Source organism: Accipiter gentilis, chromosome W (genome assembly GCF_929443795.1).
Source record: "Accipiter gentilis chromosome W, bAccGen1.1, whole genome shotgun sequence".
Taxonomy (NCBI): domain Eukaryota; kingdom Metazoa; phylum Chordata; class Aves; order Accipitriformes; family Accipitridae; genus Astur; species Astur gentilis.
In genome coordinates this window covers 32142430-32160824 of record NC_064918.1, presented here as the reverse complement: position 1 = coordinate 32160824, position 18395 = coordinate 32142430, and the positions used below count along the sequence as shown (strand labels likewise).

Genomic DNA, 18395 nt, shown 5'->3' with positions numbered 1-18395 from the left:
TATTTATTGGTATTCACTGATAAGTTTCTCTTTATAGGGAATGACTCTGCATAAAAAAGCAGCAGAAGACAGACTGGCCAGTACAGGCTCAGGACAGTCCTTCCTAGCTAGGCAAAGGCAAGCCACAAGCACAAGGAGATCTTACCCTGGTTATGTCCAGCCAGCAACAGCAAGGTAAAGAAGCCTTGCCTTTAGAAAGAAAATTGCCCTGTGATCCAGGCCACTTCTGTTGCACATGACATTTCTGGAAACTCAACCAGTATCCTATCTCTTTGTCCCTTGTAACCACTGTTATTTCTCAGTTCAAAAAGGGGGTTTATCATGGTTTCTCATTGTTCTAATGTATTTTGTTCATGTTTTTTGGAGTCTCTGTCACTTGCTCTCTGCCTTTTTGATTGTGCAAAAGTTTTGAAAAAAAAATCTAGAAAAATGTTGTATAATAATGGAATCTTTAAAATTTCTATGAAGCCTTATCTCATATGAAAAGCCTGACATAGGCTGTATAGCAAACAAATTTGTCACAGTTGATATATTTGTGTCTACATGTATTATTATCCTATGTTATTGTGAAATGTATTTCCAGCCAAAAAACTTAATATTGGCAATGAGATTAGCCTAGCCTCATCCTTTGCTATCTCTTTTAGGATGTTTATAAGTTAGAAAAAGCAGAAAGCAAACCATCCCCCTCCCAACAAAACCCTAAAAAAACCAAACAAACAAAAACCCTAACCCCCCACCCATCTCCTACATACAGAGGTTGCTCCTATTCTTGATGCTTGGCATTTAGTAAGGAAGTGGAATTTTTGCAGGCTTTCTTTTATTCTTCCCTAAAAATGGTTCCTATCTGCTTTTGTTTATCAGCTGCTGTTATGTTTGCTGACAGGTGAATGTTTTCAAATGGTTTGTTCCACTCATGTTGAAGTTTGCATATGTGTGTGTGTATGAACATATAAATAAATAAATATATAAGAAAATTAAAAAATATTCAAAATGCTTTAATATGCTATAGCATCATTCATTTAAAAGAAGGCATTTATTTTAAACATTTTGTAATTATGGGCTAACAGTACATAATGGATCAATCCATCGAGGTCCAAATATGTAGTGTGGAGGTTAATATAGTCAAATTGTTATCCCCTACTAAAAGATCTATTTTTAACATATTAATTCAGAGGATGATTATATCAGTTGCCTGGTACTAGCAATGGTACTAGCTTCTTGAGGCAAGTTTCTTTGTTGCTAGCTGTTGAAAATTGACTGTTGTTTATTGTACTAACTTAAACATGTAACTGTCTAATAATGTCTCACCCTTGTAGCAACTTTTTGTTGGTCAGTGGAATGGATGAGGGTGCCTATTATTAATTTAGGCCCTGGTCCTATAAAGTTCTGAGCATCCCCTGAGTAATTCTTAAGTCTCCCTATCATTTATTTCAAGTAATTGATGGTGCTGGACACAAAGCACATCTGATCATTGGTTGTAATACATTTGCTCTGCTCAGGGAAGAGTTTCATACACATGCATTTTGTGGCAATTTCATCTTAAAGAACTTTTTATTTAATCTATTTTGCTCCTAATATGCATAGTCTAGTTTATAAATTTATCTTTTTTACATTATTTTAATACTTTCTCCAGTGAAAGCTCTTACTTCTTTTGATATATCCCTTCAGATAAAACACACAGTAGCTTTTCCTTTAACCATCCCACGATATATGTTAATCTACACATACCATGGAAAAGGCAAAGGATCATTTAAAACCAGCATGCTTGAATTAAAGGATAGGTATAGATGAGTGGCATTTATAGAAACTGTTTTAAAGCATCAGCTGTTCGTATAAAATCCAGGCTAAAAACCTGCATTCAATATGTGTTTGAATAACTTTTACCCTTTTTCATTTGCATTTTTTTTCCAGCAATGCAAACAACATCTTCTGAAGTCTAATCACTGATGTATATGTTTGTCTACTACAATTGATCTTTGTGCAAAGGAGCAAATATAATCATTTTTCTGAGTGAATTTAACATTCTTGATTGACAACATAGCATTTATATATCATCCAAAGGAAAAAACCCCAAGAATATTTAAAATTCTATTTTTTTACTCTTGGCTGGCTGGCTCTTCTTATCTGTTACCAAACTGCCAAAATCGATTTGTGAAAGAAAGGGATACCAAGACTTTAATAGGAGGTTTTATCTCCTTGATTTGTCTACTAATTCAGTTTACTATTGCTATTAATTTGATGTGTGTCTAAAAGAAACTCAAATACAGTCTCCACACTAGAATAAAACCACTTGCTCTTCTTATTTTATAATTTGTGTTACCATTTTGCTAAGGCTTCAGTCACAAAGGCTCTTACACAGGTTATACACTGAACAAATATTCATTAGAAACCTTCCTTCTGGCTTTTACTTTTCTGTCTCTTGGGTCTCTGTTCTTTTGTCTTGGTTTGAGGAGTTTTACCCTCCTCCTTTTCCCACAAGATTAGCTACTATAGAGTTTTCCTGGGTTCTCTCCAAGAAAAAAAATCCTATTCAGCTTTGCAATACTGTATATGTAGGAGCAAAAAACAGTAATATTGAATCTCTGCTTTACTGCTGCTGATAATAATTGTCAGGTAAGACCAAATAAATATTTTGTTCTCTGAGAACTTCCAAATTTGTAGAAATTCTGTATTCCCCTGAATTTGTGTTACATTTAAACCTCTAAAAGTATGAAGGACCTTTTAGAAAATTCTCTAAATACAGTCTGGTTAGTTCTAGGAGGTCATTTATTTTATGTTTTAACAGTAACCTATAGGATTTCATTCTTTGTTCTTAAGCATCCAGTCTTAATATTTGTTGCACACATCAGTTACTGTGTGTGGATGGTTCTCTTCAATGCAGGTGGTGAGCAGCAGTGAACCTTCCCTGTAACATTTCTTTATTGGAAGGGTTCAAGTTCATTACTTTTCTGTTAAAGAATCTTGCTAGTTATGTAGCTTTGGAAATAATTTTGGTATTAGAAACAGAGTTCAGAGTGTGACTTCAAGGAGTAAGCAGCTGTATGGTTTAACTACCAGTGTGTACTGTCTCTTATTCATATCTTCGGTAATAAAAGAATATAAGCAAAAAAGCTGAAAACCATATTTTCTCAATACAATAACTACTTATAAATTTTTGGGAGGGTGTGGTGGGTTGACCCTGGCTGGATGCCAGGTGCCCACCAAAGCCGTTCTATGACTCCCCCTCCTCAGCTGGACAGGGGAGAGAAAATATAACAAAAGTCTTGTGGGTCAAGATAAGGACAGGAGAGACCACTCACCAATTACCGTCACGGGCAAAACAGACTCAGCTTGGGGAAAATTAACTCAATTTATTACAAATCAACCAGAGTAGGGTAATGAGAAATAAAACCAAATCTCAGAACACCTTCCCTCCACCCCTCCCTTCTTCCCAGGCACAGCTTCACTCTCGGATTCTCTACCAACCCCCCCAGCGGCGCAGGGGGACGGGGAATGGGGGTTACGGTCAGTTCAACGCATGTTATTTTCTGCTGCTTCATCCTCCTCAGGGGCAGGACTCATCACAATCTTCCCCTGCTCCAGCGTGGGGTCCCACCCACGGGAGACAGTCCTCCACGAACTTCTCCAACGTGGGTCCTTCCCATGGGCTGCAGTTCTTCACAAACTGCACCAGCATGGGTCCTTTCCATGGTGTGCAGTCCTTCAGGAGCACACTGCTCCAGTGTGGGTCCCCCACGGTGTCACAAGTCCTGCCAGAAAACCTGCTCCGTGGGTTCCTCTCTCCACAGGTCCTGCCAGAGGCCTGCTCCAGTGCAGGCTTCCCACAGGGGCACAGCCTCCTTCGGGTGCATCCACCTGCTCTGGTGTGGGGTCCTCCACGGGCTGCAGGTGGAGATCTGCTCCACCGTGGTCCTCCATGGACTGCAGGGGGACAACCTGCCTCACCATGGTCTTTACCACGGGCTGCAGGGGAATCTCTGCTCTGGCACCTGGAGCATCTCCTCCTTCTTCACTGACCTTGGTGTCTGCAGGGTTGTTTCTCTTACATGTTCTCACTCCTTTCTCCTGCTGCTGTTTTCATCTGTCCCAACTTTTTTTTCCCTTCTTAAAAATGTTATCACAGAGGCATTACCACTATCGCTGATTGGCTCGGCCTTGGCCGGCGGCGGGTCCATCTTAGAGCTGGCTGGTATTGGCTCTCTCGAACACAGGGGAAGCTTCCAGCAGCTTTTCACAGAAGCCACCCCTGTAACACACCCCCCCCCCCCGCTACCAAAACCTTGCCACACAAAGCCAATACAGAGGGTTTCTTATGGGGCATCAAAGACTAATTACATCAAAATTGTAATGATCAGTTATTAAATCAACATTATGTGTTGTTCTGATAAACTTAGGAAAAAAAGAGAGGAAAAAGAAAAGAAAGAAAAAGGAAAAAAACCCTTGAGAGAAATGGTGAATAGTTCATAAGAGCACATACTGCCGTTCCTAAGTACTGTTCCTGGGATCTGGCTAGCTGAATCTTTCCCAGAGACTGGAATTAAATACCAATTAAAGCTAACAGTTAAACACACAAATGTGTTTACTGTCCAGCAGCTGGAGCTTAGTTTCTGATCTTCAAGAATGTATGCAGTCCAGTTTGTATACTTCCATGAGGAGTTGAGGTACTATTGTATATATAATTAGGCATCATAAAAAAGAATATTAATGATCTCTGTTTTCCTGGTAGCAACACTTACCACTTGTATCATGCCATATATTTTCCAAGTGCTATATAAACTGTAATAATCCAATGTAAAGGTAATATGTATCTCACAGTGCAAAGGAAAATATCAGAGCACACAGCTAAAAATATTTTAAAATTAAATAAGTACGTATCAGCTCTCAGGTACTTTTATCTCCTTGGAGTTAAGGAATTGTGAATCCTTTGCAATTCTGTTGTCACCTGGAGATGGTAATAATACTTGTTCTGAAAGTTGTCTGGAGCTTTCTATTCAAGTAAGGAACACTAGCAATTTTAAATTCATTAGAGTATGAAAGAATTAATGTTGATTTTTTCTGTTACTGTTTTATGAACATCTCAGCTTGCACATACCACAGCATTGTCAAGAAAATGCAAGAGGTTTCTGGCAGTTTTAATGGTCCCTGTATTTTGATGTTTGCTGATAGCTTTTGCATTTTCTCAGTCCTCCTGTATACGATACTCTCCAATTAGCAACTTCCTGGAAGATTTTTGATAGGTTTGATTAACTCGATGTTTTCTTTGTAGATATGGTAATTATAAAATATTATCTTACCACTTGATTTTCCTTTAGTTAGCCATTCTGAAGAAGAATATCCTGAATGTGTCTTTCAATTTTTTTCCTACAAATCAAACAATACCTGGATTTCACTCCTCTTATGGAGATTTTTTTCCCAAAGCTTTCTTTTCCTTTCCTTTCCTTTCCTTTCCTTTCCTTTCCTTTCCTTTCCTTTCCTTTCCTTTCCCACAGATTGAGGGGGAAGGGTTTTTTGCACTCAGTCAGGTATTTAACTCTGACTTCTGGGGTTTGTGCACATGTCTCTTAGTAGCATGCGGACCCTGTATTTAGCAATAATTTTGTATTGACAAACTTTGACACCTCCAAACCAAGCTTAGGTAATTCTTGATTAGGAAATCAAGCACTTAAGAATAAACTTTTTCAGAAACCATTCCTTAGAATGATTCTATTAGCTAAAGCTACAAATGTGACACACAGGTATTTTTTTCTGATGTTAAAAAGAAAAGTTAAAACAGAACATAAACAAAATGATTGGATAAGCAAGGAATTTGAGTGGGGATTTGAGCCAGGCAGACTGCATACAGCCAAGGTACACTTTCCCTTCCAGACCTGAGCAGTCCAGCTCTCTTCTGGACTAGAAATGATATTGCTTTCCAACTTTGTGGCTTTTGTGAGAAGGCAGAAGTGAAATTTTGCTTGTTCTTGTAAGATGGATATAAGATCCCTTCTTATAGCAAGGGACAAATCTCCCTTGCACACAGTACATCTCCATGATCTACATTCATGTAATCTGGGGGGGTGTAAAGTGGAGAGGTGTAACGTTATACATAGGATCCAGCAATATCTGGTTGCCACTCTCAAGGAATTTGAGAGCTTTCTAGTATATTTAATTGTGTTGCCTTGCACCTATGACATATCATCCCTCTCTGGAAGTCCAGAGAAGCAGCAGGAGCTTGTGAGTGATCACTGCACACAATAAGTAAAAATAAGTGATGATTTCCTCAGTTTTGAAGGAAAGGAGGAGGAAGATGAAAGAAACTATTCCAGGAAGTAGCATGTCTACCTGCATGCTGCTTTTTCGGTGTAGTTTGAAAAAAGAATCATGAGCTCTTGGAATGGGTCTCTTTTTTTTTTTTTTTTTTAATTAACTTTGAGTTACAGTTGACTATTTGAGACTTCACCCTATATGAATAAGAATGAAGTTGTTTTATCAGCCATGTTGTGGTGGGTTGACCCTGGCTGGGTGCCAGGTGCCCACCAAAGCTGCTCTATCACTCCCCCTCCTCAGCTGGACAGGGGGGAGAAAATATAACAAAAGGTTCATGGGTCAAGATAAGGACAGTTTAATAAAGCAAAAGCAAAGGTCACGCGTGAAAGCAAAGGAAAACAAAAGATTTTATTCTCTACTTCCCATCAGCAAGCGATATCTGGCCACTTCCTGGGAAGCAGGGCTTCAGTACGCATAGTGGTTGCTCCGGAAGACAAAAATGCCCCCCCTTTCCATCTCCCTTTACTTAGCTTTTAGACCTGAGCTGATATCATCTGGTATGGAATATCTGTTTGGTTAGTTTAGGTCAGCTGTCCTGGTTATGTCCCGTCCCAAGATCTTGCCCTGCCCCAGCCTGCCGTTGAGGGGGGGCAAAAATGTTGGAGAGACAGCCTTGATGCTGTGCCAGCACTGCTCAGCAGTAGCCAAAACACTGGTGTGCTATCAACACCTTTCTAGCTACCAATGCAGAGCACAGCGCTATGAGGGCTGCTATGGGGACAATTAACTCCATCTCAGTCAGACCCAATACAGTCTCCACCCCTTATTCCATACCATTTGCGTCATGCCCAGGTCCCACATAATTTAATACACCTATATCTTCTAACCATGCCATTGTATTTAATTCTCTTTACTGAAATCCCTTCTTACCAACGCTTACAACTGAAACTACATACTAAAACCACCTTTATACCCAACATACAGTTTTATACATTCTTATTAATTACTATCCCCTGTCCTTTAAGAGATAGATATTCCATGGGATTCTTCCACTCCTTCAGATGTTCACATACAGGTTATGACTTGGGCCTCATCCATCAAGATAAGTGGTCAGGACAGGAGAAGCAGTATGTTCGATCGTTGGGCACCAACGTCGGCTTGGTTTGGGTCACCGATGCACTTGTCTGGTTCCTTGCGAAGTTCACTCCTCTGCAGTTCAGGTCATTCCTGCTACATTACTTCCTACAACATACAACTCACATCACAGATTATTTTTCCCCCAAAGGTTAAACGTCCTTGAGGCACACACTGGGTCTCCCCATCCTTCTGCATTACTCACCAAGTACACCCAGGTCCTTGAGCAAAGACAATCTCATGAATGGGTTTGCCTTTTCCCATGGGAGGAGAAATCCACACTGCCTTCCCCAGCCACTTCCCCATGTGCACTACAGGGACCTTATCACCTCCCACAGTATGTAGGGGTTTTGTTTGGGCAGGACCAGGACGGTCAGCAGATCCTCTGGTGTTAACTAGCCAAATGGCTTCTGCTAAATTTGTATCCAAATGCTTCCATGTCCCATTGCCTAGCGCTCTCAACATAGTCTTCAACAGTCCATTATATCTCTCAATTTTTCCAGATGCTTGTGGGTGATAGGGGATGTGATACACCAACTCAATGCCATGTTTCTTTGCCCAGGAGCTTATGAGGTTATTTCGGAAATGAGTCCCATTCTCTGATTCAATTCTTTCTGGGGTACTGTGTCGCCATAAAATTTGCCTTTCGAGGCCTAAGATGGTGTTTCGGGCAGTGGCATGGTTTACAGGATATGTTTCTAGCCAACCAGTAGTTGCTTCCACCATGGTGAGTACGTAGCGCTTGCCTTGGCGTGTTCGTGGCAGTGGTCCAATGTAGTCAATTTGCCAGGCCTCGCCATATCGAAAACCCAGCCACCGCCCTCTGTTCCAGGGAGACTTTACTCTGGTGGCTCATTTGATTGCAGCACGTTTCACATTCGTGAGTGGCCTCTGTGATGGCCTCTGTGGTCAGGTCCACCCCTCGATCACGAGCCCACCTATATGTTGCATCTCTCCCTAGATGTCCAGATGTCTCATGGGCCCATCGAGCTACAAATAACTCACACTTATGCTCCCAGTCCAGGTCCACCTGAGCTACTTCTATTTTGGCAGCCTTGTCTACCTGTTCATTGTTTCGATGTTCTTCAGTGGCATGGCTTTTGGGCACGTGAGCATCTACATGACATACCTTTAGAGCCATGTGTTCTACATGGGCGGTGATGTCCTGCCACAATGCAGCTGCCCAGATGGGTTTAGCCTTGCGTTGCCAATTGGTCTTCTTCCACTGCTGTAGCCATCCCCATAGGGCGTTAGCCACCATCCAGGAGTTGGTATAGAGGTAGAGTACTGGCCACTTTTCTCGTTCAGCAATGTCTAGGGCTAGTTGGATTGCTTTCACTTCTGCAAACTGACTTGACTCACCTTCTCCTTCAGTGGCCTCAACGACTTGTCGTGTGGGACTCCACACAGCAGCTTTCCACTTCCGATGGTTCCCTACCAAACGACAGGATCCATCAGTAAACAAAGCATAACACCTTTCGTCTTCTGATAACTCATTAGATAGTGGTGCCTCTTGGGCACGAGCCACCTCCTCAGGCAATGCTCCAAAATCTCTGCCTTCTGGCCAGTACATGATCTCTTCCAGGATTCCTGGGCAGTTGGATTTCCCCAGTTGAGCTCATTGCGTCATCAATGCTATCCACTTACTCCATGTAGCGCTGGTTGCATGATGTGTAGAGGGGATGTTTCCTTTGAACATCCAGTGTAGCACAGGCAATCGTGGTGCCAAGAGGTGATATGCTTCTGTACCAACTTCTGAAGCAGCTTGAACCCCCTCATATGCTGCTAGTATCTCTTTTTCAGTCGGGGTGTAGTGGGCTTCAGATCCTCAATACCCCCAGCTCCAAAACCCTAATGGTCGACATCGGGTTTCTCCTGGTGTTTTCTGCCACAGGCTCCAGGTGAGACCATGCTCCCCAGCTGCAGTGTAGAGTACATTTTGCACATCTGGTCCTGTTCGGACGGGCCCAAGAGCTACTGCACGAGCTATTTCCTGTCTGATATGCTCAAAGGCTTTTTGTTGTTCAGGGCCCCATTCAAAATAGTTCTTTTTCCGCATTACTCGATAGAGAGGGCTCACAAGCTGACTATAACCTGGAATATGCATTTTCCAGAACCCCACAAGGCCTAGGAAAGCTTGTGTTTCTTTCTTGTTAGCTGGTGGAGACATAGTTGCTATCTTGTTGACCACATCCATAGGGACATGACGGCGTCTATCCTGCCATTTTATTCCCAAGAACTGAATCTCCTGTGCAGGTCCTTTGACCTTGCTTTTCTTTATGGTGAAACCAGCTTTCAGAAGAATCTGAATTACTCTTTTTCCCTTCTCAAACACTTCTTCTGCCTCGTTGCCCCACACGATGATGTCATCTATGTATTGTAAATGTTCAGGGGCATTGCCTTGTTCCAGTGCCGTTTGGATTAATCCGTGACAAATGGTGGGGCTGTGCTTCCACCCCTGGGGCAGCCGATTCCAGGTGTATTGGACACCTCTCCATGTGAAAGCAAACTGTGGCCTGCACTCTGCTGCCAAAGGAATGGAGAAAAATGCATTGGCAATATCAATTGTAGCATACCATGTGGCTGCCTTTGATGCCAGTTCATATTGGAGCTCTAACATGTCTGGTACAGCAGCACTCAGTGGTGGTGTCACTGTTAACCTCCACCCTCCATCAGACTTTTGCACTGGCCATATAGGACTATTAAAAGGTGAATGAGTCTTGCTGATGACTCCTTGGCTCTCTAGGTGATGAATTAGCTCATGGATGGGAGCCAGGGAGTCTCATTTTGTGTGATACTGCTGCCAGTGCACTGTCCTGGTAGCAATTGGCACCTGCTGTTTGTTCAACTTGCAGCAATCCCACAACGAAGGGATCTTCTGAGACGCCAGGCAGGGTATATAGATGTTTGATCTTCTCTGTGTTCACAGTGGCTACACCAAAAGCCCATCAGTACCCCTTTGGGTCCTTGAAATACCCTCTGTTGAGGTAGTTTATGCCAAGGATACAAGGGGCCTCTGGGCCGGTCACAATGGGGTGCTTTTCCCACTTTTCCCCTGTTAAGCTCACCTCAGCCTCCAATACAGACAATTCTTGGCATCCTCCTGTCACTCCAGAGATCCAGATGGTTTCTGTGCCCCTGTACCCTAATGGCACCAGCGCACACTGTGCACCAGTGTCTACCAAAGCCTCATACTTCTGTGGGTCTGATGCATCAGGCCATCAAATCCACACAGTCCAGTATATCTGGTCATCCCTTTCCTCCTCCTGGCCGAAGGCAGGGACCCTCTATTGCTGTTCCTCATCAGAATATTCACTGTCTGACCCTTTCAGTGCCAGACCAGAAGTCCCCTCACCAGAATCAAGGGACGTGGTTTCAGTTCTTCTATGCCTGGATGATCGCTGAGTGCCTTCTTGGGCCTCTACAGCAACTATGCTGACAGCCTTCTTCTTGGGTGACCCCTTCTTAACAGCTGTCTTCCCTCTCAGCTCACGTACGCGGGCTTCCAGCTTAAAGGTGGGTTCACCATCCCACTTCCTCATGCCCTCCCCTTGGTCACGCAGGAAGAACCAGAGTGCACCATGTGGCGTACACCTTGGGCTTCCTTTCCCTCTGACTGGGGCAGGAGAGGACTGATTTCTTGGAGCATCCCTAACAGCCAAGGCACTGTCCTGTAGGGATGAGGAAACACAGAGATTTTCCTCAAAGTTTTGGAGCCAAGAGGACACTTTCTCCACAGTTGGTGTTTCCATATCTGGACAATACATTGCTGCCAAGCTGTTAGAATACGACGCTGGGGCACCTTGAATCACCTTTCTCCACATGGCCCGTGTGCACAGGACATCCTCTGGATCTTTGGAGACTTCCTCATCATCTAGATCACTGTAGATGACTTCCACCACTGCTAACTCTCTCAGGTACTGGATGCCTTCATCTGCCGTAGTCCACTTTTCTGAGGAATTGACAAGATCTTCCTTGAATGGATATCTTGCCTTCACACTTGAGAGGAGCCGGCTCCAGAGACTGCAAATTGCTGCCTCTTTTCCAATTCCTCTTTCAATTCCTTGGTTTCTAGCGAGGGATCCCAGCTGTTGGGCTTCCTTGCCTTCCAGTTGCTGACTATCAGCCCCATTATCCCAGCATCGGAGCAGCCATGCAGCAATCTGCTCACCTGGCTGGCGGCTGTAATCTTTCCGCAAGTCCCGAAGTTCTGAGGACGTCAGGGACGGGGTACTTTCCGCTTCCTGTTTAAGTTCCCTCACTCCTTCCTCCAATTTCTTTATCGAAGGACCAGCTTCTAGATCAAGCCTTTCCACTTCTTCTTCTTCCCTCACTAATCGATGGTATGGACCCGTTGATCTCCTTGTCCACTGTTTCCTTTTCACTATTAGGGCAATTACTGTAGTTGTTGTTGTTTGGGTCCCTATCTCGAGCATGGTGCCCTCAGATGTAGTCTGGGTCCCTGCCTCAACCGTGGTCCTCTGAGAGTGTTGAACTATGGCTCGGTAGGCATAGGCCAGGACCCAGTACAGTGTGAGAAGCTGCTGGTTTTCATTGGAATAGGCAAGGCACCCCTCTATCAGGTGGCAAATCAGTTTGCCAGGGTTGCTTGCCTGTTTGGGTGTAAAGTCCCAGATTATGGGAGGTGATAACCGTCCTAGGAATCTGCCCAAATCCTTCCACCTGCCACCCAGGGACCGGTCGCTTGAGGGCACATTTCAGTATTGCCTCACCTAAAACTTTTCTTTTCTTATACCAGGACGAGACCAGATTCCACAATACCCATAATATGCCACCAGTATTAATTATTAGTATTGAACAGCTCACATAAGGGTGAACAAGGACCTCGAGAGCCTGCATAATAAAACCATTCACATCAATGCCTGGTAGGGAGAGGGAGATGTGTTCCCTCATCTCCTCCACGAGATAGCTCCCACAACACAGCAAAGCCATCAGTGCCAGGACAAAGCACACAGCCATTATTTGCATTAACATGTTCCCAAACTCAGCAAGATAGAGATAAGCAAGCAGCCAACAAGCTCCGTGATCTGCACAGGAGCTTGCCACTTAATAACTAGCTATAGCACACTTAATGCAAAACTGCCGTTGTCGTGCCCCACGTTGGGTGCCAAAAAAGACTGTGGTGGGTTGACCCTGGTTGGATGCCAGGTGCCCACCAAATCTGCTCTATCACTCCCCCTCCTCAGCTGGACGGGGAGGGGGGGGGGAGAAAATATAACAAAAGGCTCGTGGGTCAAGATAAGGACAGTTTAATAAATTGATAGCAATGGTCACGCCCGTGAAAGCAAAGAAAACCAAATGGTGTTATTCTCTACTTCCCATCAGCAGGCGATGTCTAGCCACTTCCTGGGAAGCAGGGCTTCAGTACGCGTAGTGGTTGCTCCGGAAGACAAAAATGCCCCCCTTCTGTCTCCCTTTACTTAGCTTTTATATCTGAGCTGACGTCATCTGGTATGGAATATATGTTTAGTTAGTTTAGGTCAGCTGTCCTGGTTATGTCCCCTCCCAAGATCTTGCCCAGCCCCAGCCTGCCATTGAGGGGGGGTCAAAAATGTTGGAGAGACAGCCTTGATGCTGTGCCAGCACTGCTCAGCAGTAGCCAAAACACTGGTGTGCTATCAACACCTTTCTAGCTACCAATGCAGAGCACAGTGCTATGAGGGCTGCTATGGGGAGTATTAACTCCATCTCAGCCAGACCCAATACATCTATAGACAGAGTCTCTGCTGAAGAATTGTCATATTCTGTTGAAACCACAGAAGTAATGACAGGTTATGTGAGCTGTGGCTCTACTCTCACATCTTGCATTTCTCTTCTCTAAAATGTTGCTGCTGTAACAGGTTCCTTTTCAAGTTAATGATTGATTTCAGGTGTTTCCTGAAAGGAAAAAATGAAACAAAACACTCCATTCTCATTTCTAAATCAAAGAAAATTTCTTGTTAGAAAAGAACTAATATCTTCTTGGATGAATCAGGGTATTTTGTAATATCTTTCAAAGAGAATATACTGTCCAGTGTTTACAAGATATTAACTTTTTTTTTTCTCAGAAGAGCTAACATCTGAAAGACAAAATTGTAATATCAGTTCTGTTAATGTGCAACAGGACTAATGACATGCTACCACACAGCAGAACTGAACTGGGTCATATCCAAGTGAGACTAGAGGACAGGTTGTGATTATTTATATGTAGTAGAATAGATGCATCCTTCTATATAATCATAGAATCATAGAATATCTTGAGTTGGAAGGGACCCATAGAGCCATCGAGTCCAACTCCCTGCTCCTCCCAGGACTACCTAACACTAAAACCATATGACTAAAAGCATCGTCCAGATGCTCCTTGAACTCTGACAGGCTTGGTGCCATGACCACTTCCCTGGGGAGCCTGTTCCAGTGACCGACCACCCTCTCAGTGAAGAACCTTTTCCTAATGTCCAATCTTGCGGCGGAGGATCCACAGGTGACATCACACACAGACCAATGTGATCAAGTGAAGCCCATTTACTACAACTTTTAGCAGTTATATACCTTATGCGCTTATGCACGTGCCTTATACAATGTTCTAATTGGTACAATACCCCGTTTCACACGGCGCTATCTTATCCTCTATTGGCTGCTCAAGCTTCTTCACAAGGCGTCCAGCGGTTGCTTATCTCGTTCTTCGGCATCCAGGAGTTGTTTGTCAGGCTCTTCTTATCTTCCTTTTCCCAGCGTACAAGGACACAGCGTCCTTGTCCGCTTCAGCACTTTGTAAGCTTATGCTTCGTTCCCAGCTAAAGGCTGGATTGCTCACATGCCCTTGTTCAGCCAAGAAATCCTCAACACAATCTGAACTTCCCATGATGTAGCTTCAAACCATTTCCACGTGTCCTATTGCTGGTCACCAGAGGAGATCAGCACCTTCCCCTCCACTGCCCCTCTTGAGGAAGTTGTAGACTGCAATGAGGTCACCCCTCAGCCTTCTCTTCTCCAAGCTGAACAAACCAAGTGGCCTCAGTCGCTCCTCATAAGTCTTGCCCTTGAGACCTTTCACCATCTTGGTTGCCCTCCTCTGGACACATTCTAATAGTTTGTTGTCCTTCTAATACTGAGGCATGCAAAACTGCACACAGTACTTGAGGTGAGGCTGCACCAGTGCAGTGTAGTGTGGGACAATCACCTTCCTTGACCAGCTAGCTATGCTGTATTATAATTTTAACATTTAATTTTTAATGGACTTTACAATAATATTTGTCCTGAATGCTGTACCTTTATGCTTACTTAGCAGTGTTTATGTGCATAACAACACACTTCAAACAGACATTACGCAATATATACTCTCGAGTTCTGCTTTGAATGTGTTCATTTTATGCATTCTTAATTTTTATTTCATTTGATCTGTTATGCCTGGGCTTCCTGTGTCCTTTCTGGCTATTGTTAGCCTTCTAGGTTGGAGGACAAAGAGGAAAAGGGAGAGATACACAAGCGTAGAATAGTTTCCTGATCAGTGCAATAGTTAGAGGGGGGGACTGTCACGACCAAGGCTGGAGAGACCAGGGAGGGGTCGTGGTGAATTTGGAATTCCCTCAGGCTAAATTAAGGTGAAACGACAACAAAAGATCAGTTCAACATTTTATTCGTGGCAGAAGCAACCTGAATTTGGGAGGAATAACAGTAGGTGGCGTGGTTTCTCACAACAGGAATTGGCATAGAACTACCTCAGTAAACCGTGTATCCCATGGTAACCATATACATCAGTTCAGAGAATAAGGAGAGCACTCCAGTTGAGCCACAAGGTTCAGAGTGGACCCCCTTGCTTTCTAGACTCCCTCGCAGAGAAGAGCCTAGGGGCGGTTAGATCCACTCCTAGTCCCAGATTTGGTCAGCAGTTTTATGTCTTAAAGGGATGAGGTGTAGGGATTATGAAAAAGGAAAGAGAAAGAGAGAGAGAGCAAGGCAGAGAGAGAAAAATGAAAAGAAAAGAGAAAGACTTCACTGGTCCTGGGTCCAGTCAGCTGAGGGGTCCAGTTCTGGAGGGGGCACATGCATGGAGCTTCAGTTTGTGTCATTTTAACATCTCCTTGCCCCTCCTTCAGGCAGGCACTCAAAATCATTAGGCTAATTAGGTGTCATGCGCAGTTTCTGCTTTCAGAACTTTTGGGAAATGGGTCAGTGGGCTTGGGGGTCATTTGGGGAGTAATTTCTCCTTTCCCACAGACATGACCATTGTTTGACCTTTGGCTATGCATGCTGAGCTGCTCTGCTCAGCATATCAGAACAGCATATCAGAACACAGAGCTGAGCACCCTCTGGCATGCCCTCCCCACCCTGTTGCTGATATCCTGTGCTGATGGGCTTCTTTTCACCTGTAGTTCCTTGCTATGCAGGGTTCCTTGCTATGAAGAGTTCGTTGTTAGGCAGAACTTGCCCTACCACAATGTTTGAGACATTAACTCTTTCAGTCTCTCACAGGGACAATAACCGTTATTCACAGAATATTATTTCAGTCCAATGAAACCATTTTATTCTTTGAAGCACAGTAAGACAAGACAAAATTTGGATTAGCAGATAATGCTGTGCTGTATAGAGAGATTTGTGTTTGTGGGGGGAGTTGAAAGCACCATAGCTGTGGTAGTAAAGTATTTCACCTGGCCAATTTCATGTGTTGAGAAAGAGGGCATAATAGCCAGGATGGAGTAGTATGCTAACATCTTCTATACTGTTCTGTACCTAGACTGGGTTAAGTATTGCTATATAGCACCATGATATGATGTGCAGACTATTCAGTGGCTCCTATCCTTCATATTTTATTAGGAATACCTATAAATTGCATGTGCTGAAAAAAATTTAATTTGTATGAAATGAATAGAGCTTGCCAGTGTAATATGACACTGCACTTTTAACCTCACAGGATTGGCTTTGATCAAAGATGATAAGCACTTAATCTTTAAGAGCTTTCTCTTGTGCTCAAAGCTTGAAGTCTCATATAGGGGAGTTACAACCCCTATTGTCTTAGTATAGATAGCCATACATTGTATTGGACCTTTCACTTCATATTGTGTCTTGGTTTTGATTTTTGTTTTTTAACTGATTGCACTTAGCAAGAAAGCATGAGGTGTTTTCATAGCTGTGTTAGTTGAGAGTGATGCCCTTTAGGCTCTTAGCAGAAAAATATTAAAATTTATCTAAGTTTAGCCACTGTTAAAGGCTCACTTTTGTTGCTTCTATTTTTGGCATGTAATCTTCCTGTGAATTCAAAGAATTACCCTAGCAAAGAAGTTTTCCCTGTCAATTTGCACAACCCTAACTAGCGACAGCCTTACTAAACTGCTTTGAAAATATCTGTTCTAACAGTAATATGTTTGTTGATTTTTTACTTTCTTGATAGATTTTTTATTATTATTTGCAGTGATGTGGTTGCACAACCTGCAGCATTATTATAACAGGGACTGTTCAGTGCATGACTTGCTTTTCTGTCCAGACTGCATAACCAAAACATAAGCAGTTCTACAATTAAGACTCATGGGCATATGATTTCAAAGAGGTCAACTTGCAGAGAAGCTTACCATCCTGGGGAGCTGCTTTCCCATTTCCCTCTTACATTTTTTTGCCTTCACAAAAAGTATCCTATGAGGCTAGAAAGAGAGGAAACCCACTATTCACAAGTTCAGAGAAGGCATTCTGCAAAGTGACAGAGCACTGTCAGCTCTCCATTTTACTTCTTTCTGTCAATTTCTAATTAACACACAGTCTTCCTGCAAGATTTTATAAAAAATTATGGTCTTAATGGGTTCATAAAAAAGCACCTTTGGTTACTGTTACAATTTTTGAAGCACCTGCACCCTTAAATGATTAACTTGGAGTCTTTAACTAATTAAAATTAAAACCAAGAAGGTGTGTTCTGCCAGGAGAAATTAGTTAGGTTCATCTAATAAGCTCTGATCCAGGCAAACTATCATGCCTTATTTTGTTTACATACATTGCCTGCTTCCTTATTATGTGTATACCCTGTAGTTTGTAGCTGTTGTCAATTTCTTTCAAATAAATTTTCTTTTTAAATCTGTGTACAATTGTTAAACAGTGTGTTGGGTTGACCCTGGCTGAACGCCAGGTGCCCACCAAAGACATTCTATCACTTCCCCCTCCTCAGCTGGACAGGGGAGAGAAAATATAACAAAGGGCTTGTGGGTCAAGATAAGGACAGGAGAGATCACTCACCAGATACCATCACAGGTAAAACAGACTCAACATGGGGAAAATTAACTCAATTTATTACCAATCAACCAGAGTAGGGTAATGAGAAATAAAACCAAATCTCAGAACACCTTCCCTCCACCCCTCCCATCTTCCCAGGCACAACTTCAATCCTGGATTTTCTACCTACCTCCTCCAGCAGCACAGGGGGATGGGGAATGGGCTTTACGGTCAGTTCATCACATGTTATTTCTGCCGTTTCATCCTCCTCAGGGGCAGGACTCATCACACTCTTCCCCTGCTCCAGCGTGGGGTCCCACCCACGGGAGACAGTCCTCCACGAACTTCTACAATGTGGGTCCTTCCCATGGGCTGCAGTTCTTCACGAACTGCTCCAGCATGGGTCCCTTCCACGGCATGCAGTCCTTCAGGAGCACACTGCTCCAGTGTGGGTCCCCCACGGTGTCACAAGTCCTGCCAGAAAACCTGCTCCGTGGGTTCCTCTCTCCACAGGTCCTGCCAGAGGTCTGCTCCAGTGCAGGCTTCCCACAGGGGCACCGCCTCCTTCGGGTGCATCCACCTGCTCCAGCATGGGGTCCTCCACGGGCTGCAGGTGGATATCTGCTCCACCATGGACCTCCATGGGCTGCAGGGGGACAGCCTGCCTCACCATGATCTTCATCACGGGCTGCAGGGGAATCTCTGCTCCAGCGCCTGGAGCATCTCCTCCTTCTTCACTGACCTTGGTGTCTGCAGGGTTGTTTCTCTTACATGTTCTCATTCCTCTCTCCGGCTGCCGTTTTCTGTGTGTCCCGCAACTT

At 43.6% G+C, this 18395-nt stretch overlaps 4 protein-coding genes across 21 annotated transcripts in view; 1 reads left to right on the top strand and 3 right to left on the bottom strand.

The window, feature by feature from the left end:
• The window catches only part of LOC126035447 (protein Hook homolog 3-like), a 144873-nt gene extending 141712 nt beyond the window's left edge, over positions 1 to 3161 (top strand). For all 16 annotated transcript variants that reach the window (XM_049794039.1, XM_049794034.1, XM_049794026.1 and 13 more), the window contains one exon: positions 38 to 3161. In XM_049794039.1, the coding sequence (XP_049649996.1) occupies positions 38 to 178 (141 nt within the window). In that variant the 3' untranslated portion in view covers positions 179 to 3161. The remainder of the gene's footprint in view (positions 1 to 37) is intronic.
• Positions 1 to 18395, bottom strand: part of LOC126035480 (microtubule-associated protein RP/EB family member 1-like) — a 281270-nt gene that overhangs the window by 60259 nt on the left and 202616 nt on the right. The window lies entirely within an intron of this gene.
• The window catches only part of LOC126035473 (uncharacterized), a 309976-nt gene that overhangs the window by 201841 nt on the left and 89740 nt on the right, over positions 1 to 18395 (bottom strand). The gene's annotated exons all lie outside the window — the stretch shown is intronic.
• LOC126035483 (uncharacterized) overlaps positions 1 to 18395 on the bottom strand; it is a 187573-nt gene that overhangs the window by 123675 nt on the left and 45503 nt on the right. The window lies entirely within an intron of this gene.